Source organism: Empidonax traillii, unplaced genomic scaffold (assembly GCF_003031625.1).
Source record: "Empidonax traillii isolate 1590-97213 ecotype Southwest subspecies unplaced genomic scaffold, ASM303162v1 scaffold945:size354297, whole genome shotgun sequence".
NCBI lineage: Eukaryota > Metazoa > Chordata > Aves > Passeriformes > Tyrannidae > Empidonax > Empidonax traillii.
The window spans coordinates 335,195-351,963 of NW_020956138.1; the positions used below are offsets into that span (position 1 = coordinate 335,195).

The window sequence follows — 16,769 nt, forward strand, 5'->3', positions numbered from 1 at the left end:
TAGGGAGGGGACTAAGGGTAAGGATGGGGAGTTGGATTTCTTCTTGTTGTTGGGGTGTGCGGGGAACCGTTGTTTAATGCATGCTGTAATGCACGTCACATATGGATTTATCCAGTCCAGGGAGTGGAGCATTGGTTTCTATTCAGAATTCACACTGTTGCTGGAAAGACATCTTCAAATTTGTTAGAGCGGAAGGTGAATGTTTCTGCCTTGGCAAGAAATTCCTGCAGCAGCAGCACGGGGTGGTCTGGCAACCTGCTTGAGGCTGGAGGAGCTGGGAGAAGCTGAACCAAGGTAGGCTTTTCTTCTCTGGTCCTTCAGGTTATATCAAGTTATAAAAACTGAGAGGAAGACTCTCTAATTGCATGAAACTACAGTATTTCAGCTCATCAGGATAACCTGTGTTTAAACTCACTCTTCCTCAGGGAAAGAGTCAAGTCATCTCTGGGGTCTTGTCCGAGGCAGCAGCCGATGCCGACTGGTTCTACAGTTACTGAAAGTCGCATTTTACAGGGTCTAGAAAGGTCTGAGCAGAAATTTCATGTTAGAAAATTAGGTTGTGGCTCCAGCATCTTAAGCTCTTCTGTTCTCTTTGGGCATTTGTTCCTACAGCCTTCCCTGAAAAAAGCAAGGCTCAGTCATGCTGTGGTTCAGGTCAGGAGACTGACATTGGATTAAAACAACTTCAACCCCCACCTGAGATTTTCCCACATTTGCTATATGTCATGACTAGTTCTTCTTTCCAGTTTACCTGTGGAACTCTTGCTCTTCCTAATATAAGAAGGTGCTGAGAGTGTGAAGTCCCAAACCAACCCCTTTATGAGATGCCACTGAATCGTCTTGCCAGTGCCAGGAAACCCCTGCGCCCAGGAAACCTATTATATCTCAGAGGCTCCCTCAGCTTTCTGTTTTAGGGTGGTGTTTGCAATGGCAGCCGCATCTTCACCATCTCCTGGAAAACCAAGGAGCTGAAGCTGATGGATCACATGCTGTCAGCTGCAGCCGTGGTCCCAGTGACCTCAAGCAGAGGAAAGACTGGGGTTGACCCACCATGCCTTGCTTGCTTCTTCAGCCGTGCAGGTCACAGGTGATGAGATTGCTTGAGGAGCTGGACCATTACTCTTCCCTAACCCAACTCATGTCCATCTACCAAGCAACCAACAGGACCATCTTCAACTGGACAGACAGCCGTGTTACCGAGTGGGAGAAATTTGCTGAGCTGGCTAAATATGAGCCCGAATCCCAGAAACCAATCATGAAAGCTCTCCTAATCGTGGCATATTCGATCATTATTGTAATGTCTCTCTTTGGGAACATGCTGGTGTGCCACGTGGTGCTGAAGAACAAGAGGATGCACTCAGCCACCAGCCTCTTCATCGTCAACCTGGCTGTGTCTGACATCATGATCACGCTGCTCAACACACCTTTCACTCTAGTAAGTGGCTGGCTGTGCTATCACTTCAGCCAGGGGGGGAGTCTCCCGCCCTCTAGAACTCTGCCTGGTGGTCACAGTCTCTCTGTGCATGCTCTCCTAGGGCTGAGGTGGGAACCCAGCACCACCAAGTCTAATAGACAACTCTACCAGGCGAGTAGAACACTGTTCAGAAACCTGTGGGGTCCCTTTGCTCTGTTAGTCTCTGTATCTCCTAGAGACTCTTAAGTCTCTTCATGTGTGCCACCAAACCCCAGCAAGAGCTACTCAGGGAATGAGAAAAGGTGCTTGGTAAACATGTGCTTTAAATTTTCACGCAGGAGAGCACTGAAGAGTCCCTTAGTAGGTCATACTAGGGGACTGGAAGAAAGGAGCTGAGCTTTTCAGAGCTGCCAGTTGGGTAAAGGCTTCAGTGAAAGCTCTCCAGACCTGACAGTGGGCTTGATACCAAACCTTGGTGCACTTTTTCCAAATACAGTTGTTAATTCAATAAAAAGTTATTACCGCTGTTCACACACAATGTCTGTAGAACAGGCCAGGAGGGCTGCAGCAGCACCACTCCAAAATCTGTGGGGTTTGACCTTCTAAATTCTTCTGTAAAGGTGTTTCAGAGCCCAGCATAGCTGATCTTTCTTTGGGTTGCAGGTGAAGGTGCCCTACCAGCCAGAACCCCTGAGCCAGCTCAGGTCCACCCAAGGGATTTCCCCATGGATTTGTTTTCAGCACATTTTCTGGCTGATGAGCTGTTGTTTCCCCTCAGGTCCGGTTTGTGAACAGCACGTGGATCTTTGGAAAGGCCATGTGCCACATCAGCCGCTTCGTGCAGTACTGCTCCCTCCATGTCTCCACACTGACCCTGACAGCCATCGCTCTTGACAGGCACCAGGTGACACCACCCACCCCCTCTTCGCTTCCGAGGCCTTCCCAAACCCCCTTAATCTTGGTTGAGCCACAGGCCCAAGGTGGATGAATTTGGGGATTCAGCCCATCTCCAGTAAGAAGGCTCTAGAGCTTAACTCAGAGCCACCCCTCGTGTGCCAGGGACTGGAAGGCTTGATGGACCTCTGGGGGTTCTCAGATACGGGGCAGAAGGGAAGGAACAAGATGCAGCATCATGGGTTTCACAGGGTGCTCCCAGATTTCCAGCCAAAAAGAGTGAGAACACCTTTTCCACACAGTCTGAAGAGAGCTTGGTCCAGCCTAGCCACAAGTATGGCAGGACAACTGATTCCAGAGGCTTCATCCTATGGAGTGGGCCCTGGAAAGGCAGAGAGCTGGCACTGAGCATCAAGTGCTACTTCAGCTGTGCAGAAACTTCTTCAAGGTATTTTGTTTAACATCCCAGGCCCATAGAACAGAGTGTGAGGCATCCTCAGCTCAAATTGAGATTTAGTTGTCTGTTTGCTCTTTTCTTTCCCCACTGGGCATTTGCTGTGTCATCAAGCTGCAGGGCAGTTGGAGTTAAATTCTGAGACCAGTGTCCCGTGGTAGAGCTGTGGGGTTGATGCTGGATCAGTGCAGAGGGGAAATCTCTGATGGAAATACTGGGAGGAGACTTGAGCTGTGAGAAGGTTGTGCTCACTGTCTGTCCATGGCCATGACAAATGCCATCTGCGAGGCCAGTGCAGGGCAGTGAGGGCAGCCTGGGCCATGTGCTTGTCCCTCATAATCATTCCCTTCTCTTGTGCCATCGTCAAATAGTGACTTTTAGACTATCAGATTTTATCAGCTTAAAGATCTAACGGTGAAAATTTAATGAAAGGTGAGTTGCTGCCTCAGGAGAGGGGAGGAGGGCTCAGTTTCACAGGCCCAGCCAGAACAGGAGACATTTTTTATGTAGTTCATACAGAATAAACAAACATACCCTGGAGTAAAGGCACTTGTGTAGATATACTTTTTTTTCTGGCCTAATGTAACCCCCAATTTAAGGGAAATGGTTCTTACAGAAAAAGATAAAATTTTAAAGTTCTTCTGAGCAGACTGAGAAATTCAATGTTTCCCATTTTCCAGGTCACTCTAATGAGCAGGACATTTTCCTAATCATGGCTGTCATTTTCACATCATTAACTGCATTAGGAACTGCCTCTGCCTGTGGGCTGTGAGGTGCTCTGCTTCCCTGTGGGAGAGGATTCACGGCGAGTCTCTGTTGCAGGTCATCCTGAACCCACTGAAGCAGAGGATGTCCCTGACGAAGGGAGCGCTCAGCATCTCTGTTATCTGGCTGATGGCAACCTGTTTCTCCCTGCCCCATGCCGTCTACCAAAAGCTTTTCCAGTATAACTACAGGTGAGCGATCTCCCCTTCCCAGGGAGTGTGCAGGGGTCTGGTGGTCCCTGTGCAGTGCCACTCAGCAGGGAGGGTGCTGGAGGCTCCCAGGGTGGGGAGGGGTGCTGTGGGATCAGAGGGAGTTGGTGTGTGGGGGAGATCCCACTTCCTGCAGCAAAGGCTGTGCAAACGCTGCCTGGCCTGTCGGGGGGCACAGGCAGCCCCAGGTCCTGGGTTCGCTCTCACCACCTCCCCCATGCCCGGACGAGGGGCTGGGTCCCACTCCCAGCCCCGTGCTGGGGCAGCTCCAGGTGCAGCTCTGGCCCTGCCAGGAGGGATTCTGTCCAGAGAAGGTCATTTTCTCCCGAGAGCCTTTCCTCTTCCCTGTACCTGCTCAGCTCCTCAGACCCAGCAAGACCAAGTCCAGACAACTTGCTCATGCAGGGAGGAGAGAGAGAGCCAAACTGCACTTTGGAAAAGAAAGAAAATAAACCTCATGGTGGGAACACCTGGTACTGACATCAGCAAGGCTCTGCAGGAAGAGGGCACTGCCCTGGTTTGTCAGCAGGGCCACCAACCCCTTGTCCCCAGGACTTCATATATTGAGTTACACGTGCCTTCCCTGTATTTCACCCACGTGGATTTATGAATCAGGACCAACCTTCCTTGAAACTTGAGGCTCCTCTGCCCAATGTTACACACACAATGAGAAAAGCAAAGCAAAGCCCTCACCCCCTCCTCTGAGGCTGAGCAGTGCAGGGCTGGGGGGAACCAGTGTCGGGCTGGGGGGATACCTGTGCAAGGCAGCTCAGGGAATCAGTGCTTGGGCAGGAACCAGAGCTGTCCTGGTGTGCCATGGTGCCTCCCCACAAGGGAAAGGAACTCTTTGCTTGGCTGAACACAGTGACAGGAGCTATTAAAAGGAGATGACGTAGAATTTCACACCCACGTGAGGACTGCTGAAATATCAGAATGAGTTGAAGGTTCTGATCTAGAGAGGAGAAAAAGAAAAAGTTTTTTAAAAAAAGCAGCTTCCCACAAATGGCTCAGGGATGGCATTTGTTGCTGCTGTCACCCTCTGCCAGGGAGAAACACAAAACCAGAACTTTGAGGTTTCTTTGTGCAGTTCCTCAGTGGCACCCAAACTGTTCTGTCCCTCCTGTCTCCACCAGCCTGTGGCATTGCTGTAACCCCTTCTGGTGAGAAAACAGTCCGTGATGGTACCCAAGGGGGATGGTTGTGGTGGGTGTCATGCTCCTGGTGCTGCCCTTTGCAGGAAGGTCAGTCTCAAGGGCAAGGGGATAATCTTACCATGTCCTGTGTTTTCATGCTGAGATCAGCATCCCAGGGAAGGGGGCAAGGAGGCACTGGCAGGCAGCAGGAGTGAGATTTCTATTGTAGACGTTGACCTTCCATATTAAGGACAAATATTGTTTCCTACAGCCCAGCTGGGTCCCTCCCATCAGCATGGCAGGAGAGCAGGAGTGCCTGCACAGGCTGTCACTGCTCCTGGGGCTGCACCACTGGGAGTGTGAACAGGGCTTCACAGCCCTCCCCTGCCTGTGCTTGTGCCTGATGTGACTGAGATAGCCAGGGGATATCGTACATTCAACTGCCCAGACTGTAAACACGGGGCAGGGTTCCTCTGTGCTCACGTTGCTCCACAGCTGTGCTCGGGGATTAGGGGACAAATTGCTCATGAATGAACAAACGCCATGATCTGTTTCTGGGCACCTGTCTCTGCTCATCCTTTGGCACAGCCAGAGGAAATCGAGCCCCACATTGGCATGAGGCAGCTCAGCGATATAAGGACTTCCAGGACATGCTATTCCTGTACCTGCTTTCCAGTGAAAAAAAATCCCAGTCGTAATATTGCTTATAATAGCTCCTGCAGGGCCAGGGCTCCTGAGATTCTCACCAGAGAGCGGCTGGGATTCTGGGATGAGGAAAAGGGGCTCCACCAGCATTCATCTCTCTGGCTGCACTGCACAGTAGAGTGTCTGAATTCCTGGTCATATCAGAATTCACCAAAACAGTATCTTATATGGCCCGCTTTGGCAGGTCCCCTTTGGCAGGCAGGCTGGCAGCTGGCCTCATTTGTGCCAGTGGTGAGCCACATCTGTTGAGGAAAAGTTAAGACTGAAGTTCAGAAAGGATGATTTTCCCTCCTGCGTCAGTCCCACTCTCAAGCAGCCTCTCCAGGTCCTCCATGCTCGGCTCATAGAGCTCAGCTCCCGCACCTATTGACGCCCCTCTGACCTCAGCCTCTGCTCCAGCTGCCTGTTCTCAACAGTCTTCTATTTGTGGCACAAAAGACAGCTCCAGTGGTTGAAAGCAGGATATTAAAGATATTAATCAATACTGCAATGAATAATGCGACTTGATGGGGACTAAAGTCTGTGCTGAACAGAGAAGAGCAGAGGACAAGGACTGAAGAGAGAAGGGCAAAATGAATAAGTGAAAGAAAAAGAAGGGGAAAAGGAAAGGGAGAAAACATCCACTGGAAGTAAATGTGCAAGTGCTCTTTTCTCCTAATGTTCCGTCACCTCCAGTCACCATCTGCGGGTGCGGAGGGAACACGCGGAGCTGCAGAGGGTGCTGGCACTGAGAGCCACTCCGGGCAGTGGGAACATGCCAGGACTCTGGGCTGGGTGTAAGGGCTTGTATATGCCATATCTGGCCTATATTTCTTTATTTTCAAGGGAAGCCACTGTCCGGAGTCTGTGCCTCCCTGATTTCCCTGAGCCCGCAGAGCTGGTATGGAAGTATCTGGACCTGTCTACATTTCTCCTTCTTTACCTGCTGCCTCTGCTGATCATCACCGTTACCTACACGCGCCTGGCCAAGAAGCTGTGGCTCCGCAACGCCATCGGGGACATCACCACGCGGCAGTACGTCACCCACCACAGGAACAAGAAGAAGAGCATCAAGATGCTGATGCTGGTAGTGGTGGTCTTTGCGGTCTGCTGGTTCCCCCTCAACTGCTACGTGGTGCTCATCTCAAGTCTGGGCATCAAGACAAAGAACTCTCTCTATTTTGCCCTGCATTGGTTTGCCATGAGCAGCACTTGCTACAACCCCTTCATCTACTGCTGGCTGAACGAGAGCTTCCGCGCAGAGCTCAGGGCCCTGCTCTGTATGTGCCAGAGGGCACCGCAGGCTCAGGACCAGGCACTGCCGCCCGCGGCCGCGTCCTGCCGCGAGGCGTGGATGGAGCAGGCCAGGTGCAGGAAGGGAACTGTCTCCCAGGCCATCTGCTCCACCGGGAACCTCCCCACGGCCAACACGGACCTGTGAGCCGTGGGGCTGAGGGGAGTTACCTGGGGGTGTGGGACATCAAAAAGCATCTCCTTGTCTCTCCTCAGAAGCCAACATTGCTGCTCTGATGTTTCACTGCTGACTTTTGCCTGGTCTCGCTGTAGCCCCTCCTATTGCTCGGCATGGAGGGTGAATAGCCTCTCCAGCACCCTACCAGTAAAACCCCTGCTGCAGCTGGCCCAGGGAGCAGGAGTACATGCAGGGCACATGGAGCTCCTCAGACACAGAAATCTGCTTTTGGGGATTCTCATTTATCGTTATCAGTGAACCCAGATTTCTATCACTACTCACACTGGCCTGAGTCGCTGGCCTGGAACAAGTGCCACGACATGAAACTTGGCACAGCATCAGAAACAGACTGTGCTTGAAGGAAGGACTTGGACATTCAGATGAACTTCATCCATAGGGAGTTTCACCAGATAGTTTATAGCAAAGCCTTCTGACAGAAGGAAAGGTTTTCAACAGTAACTTCCCCCTCAGATGCTGCTGTTCCTCCTGCCCCATGTCCGTACCGCTGACAGCAGCAGGAACCCAGCCCCGACTGAGAGGAGCAAGGATACACCCCAGGAGCCATGGCTGCAGCCTCAGATGGCACGATAACCAACTAATTTGGTCCATTGAGAAGTTCTTTGTATTATAAATATATTAATTCAGGAAATAGAGCTACAATGGCACTCTATGGAATGTCACAAATTATTTCATCAGAGCTGTAGTATTCACTCACTGAAAAATGGAATCATTCTGCCTCATTACTAGTGGCTGTAAAAGTCTCATTTAAACAACAGGAGGGCAAGAAAGGACTGGAAAGAATGTCCTGTGAGGAGCAACTGAGGACTCTGGGACTGCCTAGTTGGTGCAAACCAGGTGATGAATTCCAGTAGCCCAAAGGAACTGTGGCTTCTGGGGGCAGGGATGCTCCTGGTCTGCCCTGGCGATAGCCCAGACAGAGCATCTGCCCAGGGAGGAGGTGGGGGGGCCCTGGTCACTGGAGGTGATGAGGACATACTCCCACCACTTCCTGGGGCATGATAAGCCAGAACAAAGACTGGAAACCAAGGACTGATTTTTTTTTTCTCCTTTTATGCAGCAAGAAGGAATAGGAGAGAAAGGAGTGGGAGTCTTCTCTTCTGTCCTCTTGACCCTGGTTGGGTGCATTCCTGCACCTTGGGTGTGCATGGCAGTGCCTGAACCAGGTGAAGACAGCGGAGCACCAGGAGTGGCAACACAAATGGGTGAATACTTGGTCCCTGAGACACCTTGCTTGGAAGTCACAATTATTGAACATGGGAATCCAAAGCTGTCTGTGCTAGGGTGCCAGCACTGCCTCCCTCAGGGTCTGTTTCAGTCAAAAGACCTAACTGGGAGTTTTTCTAAATGTTAAAATTATCTCTAATTAATGAACATAACTTCATTCAATTATTAAAAGAAGTGGTCATTTGCTTTTTTGCTCTTCCTCACCCCTCATCAGCTTTTAGTGAGGGGCTCTCGAAGGGCACGTATTGTTTTTAAGATTTCTTAGGTTTGTTTTTCTTCCTTTCTGTCTTTAAATGGCTTTATAACCTTTTTCTGGAGGAATCAAACACCTCACTCCAAGGAAGTGGGTCTCTCTTCACACTCCCTTGATCTTCTGCTAATCCCTCTAGTTAGCCATCTCTTGCTGTGAGAAATAACCTGGCTGATTTTCCTTGGATCTGTCAATCGCAGCATCTCCTCATTGCTGAATTTTTCTCCCCTAAATGGGCAGGATGTCAGAGCTGACTGTATCACATCTCCGTAAAGGCTCAGCTATCCGGACTGATAATTATCAATGCCTGCATGAGATTCAGAGCCACGCATTCTTCACCCAGTGCCTCGAGACTCCCATATCACGTGAGGATACCCTGACTCCCAGCAGCACCCCTCAGCAGTTCTCAGGCAAACATGGGATGCAAAACATCAAAACCCCCCCCAGCCTGAGTGATGCTTGCCCAGGGCAAGGGCAGTGCCTGAGGGGCAGGAGGCTGCATCCCTGATGGACTGCAGGCGAGCAGAGGGCTTACCCAGACAGGTTCTGGAAAAGGGAATCTGTGAAATTCGGCTTTTGCTGAGTCTGAGTCAACTGAGCAGGTAAAGAGATGCTGAAACATTCCTTAATCTCTCTCTGGTCCCGCTGCCCACCTGTGGGAACGGCTTTCCGAGCGGTGGCAGTGGCAGCCCGCGGTCCATGCCCCTAGGATCACGGGAGAGCTTCCAGAAGGGACCCCCGGCTGCCCTGCGTGCGCTGCCGGCCTCAGCCGGGCTGTGCTGGGGGGCACAGGGTCCTGCTCCGCCCGGGGCAGCAGCAGCAGCAGCAGCAGCACGGTTTGGTGCCGGCAGCCCCGAGGCTGGAGCCGGGCAGGAGTGCAGGGTGGGAGGAGAATCCCCCTGGAACTCTCTCCGCGTGGAGAGCCCTCGGCCCGTCTGCGGAGCGAACCCTCGGCCTCGGCGGCTGAGGGTGGTTCCTCTCGGCAGGCGAAGCCCCGGGAGGCAGAACCCCGAGGGGTGGTTTGGAGGGCAGATTATTGAAACACTGAGTCACTACAAGTCTACTGCAGGGAAACTATTTGAGCACACACAAATCAGGGTGCAAAGATCCAACGAGACATGTCTGAGTGATTAACAGCCCAAATTTATTAAGGTTAGCTCATGCCAGATGCAGCTGAGTGCCTTCAGCAGAGTTGCTGATGAAGACGATAACAGGGAACATAGTGCAAGGGATACCTGAATTCCAGAGACAAATCCTCTTATATAGCCCCATCACATAATGAACAAAGAAACCACAACATGCCAACTAGATTAACAAAAAGCAAGCAGAAAAAAACCCACAATGAGTCAGAAAATTAGCTCAGGAAGGAAAAACAGAATACAATTATCATCAGTTAGCTCTTCAAGTGGAAAACAGTATGGAGGGGCTAGCCAAAGCATGCTGCAGGGAAAAATGGGAATGTCCTCAGTTAAATCCAGCACAGGCCCTGGGAAGTGGGGGGTATAGTTGAGCCGGAGTCAGACCATCATTTTGCACTGAGAAATCACTTGGCAGCTTGGGTCATTCACGGACCAGGGAAGGACCTGGACGTGAAAGGCACACCCCAAATTCCCGCGTGGGCGATGATGCGCAGCCGCCCTGTGCCCCAGGCAGCAGGAGAGTACCTTCTCAAGCTGGAGCACACAGCTCTGCCCTCTCACCGACTGCAAAGCCGACCTGCCTGCCCCCCACAGAACCCCTCTGCTCCCCACAGAACCCACCTGCACCCCACAGAACCAGCCTTCTCCCCCTCTCTGCCCCCACCACCTCCCCCTGCCACTCCTCCTGCACTGTGGTGGGCAGAGGAACACTTTTGATCTCCCAGACTTTGGATGGAGCCCAGACGGGAATACTGGCAGGTGAGGGCAGGTTTAGCACCAGGCACAGGGTGCAGTCAGTGCTTGGTTTGAAGACTGCTGGCATTTCCCAAGCTGCTCTGTCCCACCAGTGCTCAGCAGTGATCCCCACCCCAACTCCAAGGTCTGTTCCTAAACTGCTCTCCCAAGGTGATGCCCGAATACTCCCAGTCCTTGGCTCTTCCTGATCTATGCTGAGCAGGTACATCAGAGGCATCTGGTGATGTTGCCCCTTGGGTATCTGCACTGGAGCAGGGCTCATGTCCTTTGGGGTCCCTGATGGAACTAGGCAGGGAGGCAGCAGCAGGTACCAAATGCTGCTCAGCCCTGGCTGCAGAGAAGCTCCAGGCAGTGCTGGGAGGGCTGGAGGGACCGGCAGCAGCAGGCGGGGGTGTGGGCGCTGTGCCTGGGGCAGCAAACGCTGCCTTGGGAGGTCACAGCGAGTCTCCCCAGGCAGCAAAGCAGAGGCACTTCTTGCCCTGCTCCCCACCCCTGGTTTTTTGTCCTTTGCCCTGGTAATTAGGGCTGAATTAATCCAGCTGGCCCTTGACTGAGGTTTCTGCACTGACTGAGCTGCCTTGTTCAGCAGTACCAAATCACAGAAGGACATTGCAACGAGCTCTCAGTGGAGAGCAGCTGTCACTTAACCAGAGGTGAGAGGAAAAAAATAATAATAAAACCCCTCAAAAGCCACAGACTGAGCCCTGCAGGAACCACGTGTCTGATTGTACAATAAAATAGTCTGTCGCTTGAGGAGACCTCTCCATGACAGGCCCATAAAAGTCTCCTTGGCAGATGAGGACAGATAATTTGCTTTATAAAATCAGATGGATGGACCATCTAACCCATGTGCTGGAGACAAACCCAATTGCTTTGTGGGACACCCAATTGCTGTAAAGGACAATTACAGGGAGTGTACCTATTAATGGAATTTCTGCTTATTACTTTGCAATTAATGGGGCTTCAGAGCATAAAGGTTTATATCCTCTATATCATTCCTACAGGCCTTCACTGCACACATCTGTATCTGATTCATACTGTGTCATGCAGGCTGTGGGACCTTGGTGGTCTCCTGCCCCTGGGATTTCCCCTCTGCAGGGACCTGCAGTTGGTGATTTTAGCTGACAGCAGCAATAGGGATTTTCAAAGCCTCATTTTGAGCATTTTCTGTTGTTCCTGCAGCATTGCAGAAGTCATTGCTATTTCAAACCCAGACTTAGACCAAGCTGAGCACTGCTAGCAGTGTGATTCCAGGGTGGCCAGACCACGGATGCTGTTAGGAGATAGTTTATGATCCCTAACAAAAATGATGGCAGCAAGTTTCAGAGCAGCAGATTTTGTACCAATTTTTGAGACAAACAATGTTTTCTCGTGGCCTCATCCTGTCTCAGGCAGTTTCCCACAGGAATTAAATGATCAATTAATCAATGGCTTCGACCTTTTGAAGCTTCTTTCTCCTTCCACAGCTTATTTTGACCTTTTACTGGTAATACATGCCAAACATGGCAGAATTCAGAATATAAGGAGTGCCTGAATCACTTCCATGATGGATTTACCCCAGTTCCTTTAGTGGGGAGCTACAGTAGGCTGGGGGGCTCTGGGCTATTTTGGGTAGTTTCATTTGCTTCTGAACTGTGATACTGCTAGGACCTTCCACCTTCAGGTTAATAAAACAAGTCCCTCCTAAAGGCTGGAAAAGAATCAAGTTTTAGTTTTTACCATTGTGGTATTTCCTTCACAGTACATTGTCTTTCATGAACCCCTTTTCACAGGTCAGTTATTTACCTGTTTGCCTCTACTTCCCACCCTGTTCTGAAATGAAATGCACTGGTTGCTCGTGCTGATGAACAGTGGCTGACACCAACGGTTCCCACATGGAGGTGGCCATGGCTGCACTCTAAATAAACTCTTCCATGCAGTGTCTCTTCCCTCTTTACATTCACATTTCTATGGCAGAATATAGACTTTTTTCCCCTTTGTTAAATTAGAAGGTTAGTTTTAAGAGACCTAAAGCTGAAGCTGACTTGAACACAAGGGTACCTCTGTGTTCTATTTAAGAGAATTGCATTAACTTGCCTTACTTTACCTTCCATTCAGGGGAATATAAGTATTCTGCTGTCCTGCACAGCTTGCAGGGTATGATGTAGGGATATTCATTCTCCGGGAGAACAGTTATGAGGAAAATTGGCCCTGTTGTTATTGTACTTGATTTGGGTATTTATTTGTAATCCAATAATTCCATCAAAGCAGCTCAAAGGAGGGTGAAGGGGGAGCGTGAAGAGGTATTGAATGGATTGTAAAAACCCTTTATTCTTTTGTTAAAGCTCCATCCCCAGTACTGCTGCATTGGAAGCCAAACCAGCCCAATAGCCGGGCTGCTGGCTCTTGTTAATGTACTAATTGTCACGCAGAAACACGCTGGCCAGGTTCAAAAACCAAAGTTTACCACCAGGGCTCAAGGCAGGAATACAGGAATTTCACTTGGAATAATAATGTATTTTTGATCGATAATAATTATTGGCATCAGTCTGTCCCTTAAGACAGCATGGCTCTGGAATTGGAGATGGATTTATTTTCCCTTAAAAATTAACAACTACTGCCAATAAAGGAATTGGGAACTTTTTTTCTTTTTTTTTAAATTTTTTAGTGGATGTTGTTGCTCCCAGTTTGGTCCCAATTAAGATGGTTTGCTCTCATTAATGTCCATTTAATTCCCTAAGCACTCTGTCCAGTTCCCCAGAGTTTGGTGGCTTGTCTGCCCACCACAGCTGTGGGTGAGGGTAGCACCGTGTGGGTGGGCACTGAGCAGCCAGGGATGCTGGGGATGTCCCAAACACACTGTGAAAGCTTTTCAGCTGCTTTTTGAAAGTCCCTGTGAGGAAGGTAGGAGAACAATACATTTCTGTCTCCTGGCAAACACATCCAATTCAATAATGTGCTGTGAAATGTGTTTTCTTCACTTGTAATAGTCCTCGTGTCCTGCAGAGACGTGGTGAAGTGAGAACTGAGCATGGAGGGGAAGCCTGGGGGAATACAGAATGAGAAAATCAGAGAACAAACAGTAAAAACATCACCTGTGGGGAAGGAAAGTGGAGAAGGGAAGGAACTCTGGTCTGGAAATTCAGTTCTCTCTAATGCATTTCAGTCTTCAATTTTAGCAATGGAAACTTATCCACCTGCCGTGCCGCCCCTGTGCAGGGGCCAGGGGCACATGGAGGGCAGAGCAGGGCTGAGCAGGATGTGTCCAGTGGGAGGAGGGTTTTATTCTGGAGCTGAGTACCATCGAGGCCCATGGGGATGAGCAATTCCCATGCAAGAAGCAGAGCAAAAGGGGGTTAAGCATCCTCTGAGCCTGTCCCTCCTGACATTAAAATCAGATGAAATTTAATTACTGCCTCTCTCCTTGAGTTCACCTGTCTGAATCCCCTTCTTTCTCTGCCGTTGTTTCCTGGGATTTCTGCTCTTTCCTCCTCCCAGTGGATGTGCACAAGAAGGCTGGAGAGCAGAACTGGGCCCCCACCATGGGCAGACACTGCCTCTTCACTCCCATCCCTCCCCTAAAGCCACTGCAGCAGCTCATCACCATCACTGGCTCTGGGGACATGGGGGATGCTTGGAGCGCAGCTCTGCTCCCACCACCTCTGGGGCTGTGTGCCTGGGAAAGGCTGGGAGTGGGGACTTGCAGCAGGTCCAGGTGGGAGAAAACAGTGGCACCTTCCTGCCCTCCCTCCTCTGCACAGCTCCCTCACTCTGGGTCCAGTCTACCACAGGGGTTTAGGGTTTCCTTACTGGTGAGCATCCTGGCTTGGGTTAGGTGAGGAAGTGAAGTGTGAAAGCAGGAACACTGTTTGCTGGGGCTCTCCAGAGCCATCAGTGTCACTCCTGCCATGGTCACCGAACGCTGCAGCTCAGTCAGAGCTGCCTGAGAAGCGTGGGCTCCCCTCTCCTGCATGGAAAAGGGCAACCTTCCCCTGCCCATTGCTCCCTTCCCTGCCCTCCTCTCCCTGGAACTACGATGTTTCGATTTGTGGTTTAACACAACATTGGTCTTAATCCAGGTCATCACAGCCCAAAAATGGAGAAGCAGACACAGGACTTCAGGAAGAAGTCCTACTGTAAAAGCATTTGCTCTGTGCCTCCAGAGCACAAGGAAGACCTTAGAAAGCTCCTCTGACTTCACTGTCCACAGACCATGCAGTCCATGTTAACTCAGGCCTCGCTGATTAGTCTGGTTCCAAGCAAGATCCCACCCAGAATACTTCATTATATATACTCCTTCCTCACCCTGGCCAGCTCCTCCATGGCTCCACCTTGCCACTCAGTGCTCAGGGGGAGGAAGACATGCCCTCAGAGGGAGGTCCCCTGTGAGAAGGATGTGAGACCCCACCTAAATTGCAGCCTCACCTCAGCAGGTCTAAGATAAGCTCTGCTCAGGGGTCACTGTCCACACAGTGACAGAGCCACAGTCCCCACATCTGCAGGTACATCCTCAGGGGGTGCAGGTGAGGTATCCCCCCCCCCCCCCCAGGTTTCACCTGAGTTCTTCAAAGCAAAACCTCATTGTCAGGAACATGTGGCTCACAGGATTGCTGTCTGCAAGCTGTGGCTGTTGGGAGCAGCGGGGCACAGGTCTGTGTTCCCACTCCAGAGACAGCTTAGGAGATGGTGCACATCCATCACATGGGCCAAACAGCATTCCCTGGCATTCCCTCTGGAGCTGGAGGCTTGCCAAGCTGTGAGTGCCTTTGCACAGCTCTGCATCCCAGCTGGAGATGTTCCTGCTGGAGGCAGCTGAGGTAAGGACAGCGTGCTCCAGCACCTTGACATGCTGCCAGCCTTTCTGCAAAGCGTGGCTGAGGTGGCACCAGGACCGGGGTGGGAGCCTGGTCTCACCATGGAGGAGCAGGTTCTCAGTCTCCCACTTCTCTGCCTGCATGGAGCACATTTGTTCCTCTGCCAGCCTGACTCCACAGACAGCTGGGAGCTCTTATCCCAGTGTGGAGCATGAGACTCCCAAGTGCTTTGAGGGGAACACGGTTGGTTTATTATCATTCCATCAGCCAAAGACAAGGTGAGACCAGACAACACAAGTGCTCCGAGGTGAGGAGCAGAGGGGGTGTAAACCTCTCATTCACTGGGAGCTCCTGGCAGCTCCTGGCTTGGGTGGGAGCATCTGCTCTGCATGGGAGGAGTTGCCCCAGGGACTCCTCTAGAAGAGCAGACCAGTGAGGCAGGGCCAAACCCACCTGCCCTTTGCATACTGCAGCATGTCTAGTCACATGAGAACAGAGAGTCCTGGATGGTTACAGCCCAGAGCCAGAAATCATTCGAAGGTAAGGCATGGCATACCCTGAATTCCCATCACAACAGCATGGAGGAGGCTGCTCTCCCAACAGACAGGCACCTCTGGCCCTCTGCTCTTGCCTTCCTGCAGTGCCAGTGGCCTTGGGCACGGGCCAAGCAAGGCATGGGCTAGGCTCTGCAGTCAGGTTACCCATGGGAGGGCCACAGCACCCTCCACCTTGGGCTGGTGCAGGCAGGGGCATTGTGATCATCACCACTTGCAGACTGTGGTGAGGTTGGGTGCTCTCAGAACACCTCTGGTGCACTGTGTCAAACATCTGTGACGACAGGCTCCAAGAACCCCTGTGCTCCATGGAAATGGCTTCTTTGGAAACTGTGGATGCCAAATACCTCTTCCACTGCCTCTCCCTGTCCCCAGGCCACAGAGCAAACCCCACCTGAGACCTGGCCCCTCTGAAGAAGGTTAAACCCACACAAAGCCAGAAGCTGACGCTCCTGGTCGGGGCAGGTGTCCTGCAGGGACGGGCCCAGGGCCATGGCTCCTCCATCCAGCTGCTCCCACACCAGGGGATGAGGCTGACAGCCTCAGCTGCTGCAGCATCTCTCTGAGAAGCCCTGCCTGCCCTGCCAGACAGGGCCCACCAGCCCCCACCAGCCCCTGCAGCATTTGTCCCCACCAGCAGGTGGGCAGGGGACCCACAGGGAGGGGAATAAAAACTCCTGAGCATCATCACCTCTGGATCCAAAATTTATTGAACTACAAACACACAGCACTCAAGAGCACCAGGTCTGGAGGAATGTGGGGGAACCCCCGCCGTTAACACAGAAGGCAGGAGCTTCAGCTATTGCTAGATTTGAACACAGACAACACCCCAAGAACAACAAGAGCAATGCTACATCAGAATTACAATGGCAACAACACAAAATTTACAAAAATATAAATAACCTATTCGTAACCTTAAGGAAAAATAACATCCACCATAAAAAACACCATGTATTATCCTGGATAAACCATGGCTACAGAAATGTAGTGATTTTTTTCTTTAAAAGC

The 16,769-nt window shown here is 51.2% G+C and overlaps 1 protein-coding gene across 1 annotated transcript; it reads left to right on the forward strand.

The window, feature by feature from the left end:
- Positions 1-749: 749 nt before the first annotated feature.
- On the forward strand, positions 750-8,103 carry LOC114067644 (probable G-protein coupled receptor 83). Its single transcript, XM_027903225.1, has 4 exons — positions 750-1,435; positions 2,193-2,318; positions 3,585-3,718; positions 6,400-8,103. Exons 1-4 carry the CDS (start codon positions 1,052-1,054, stop codon positions 6,992-6,994), a joined length of 1,239 nt encoding a protein of 412 aa, XP_027759026.1. The 5' UTR covers positions 750-1,051; the 3' UTR covers positions 6,995-8,103.
- Positions 8,104-16,769: the final 8,666 nt, after the last annotated feature.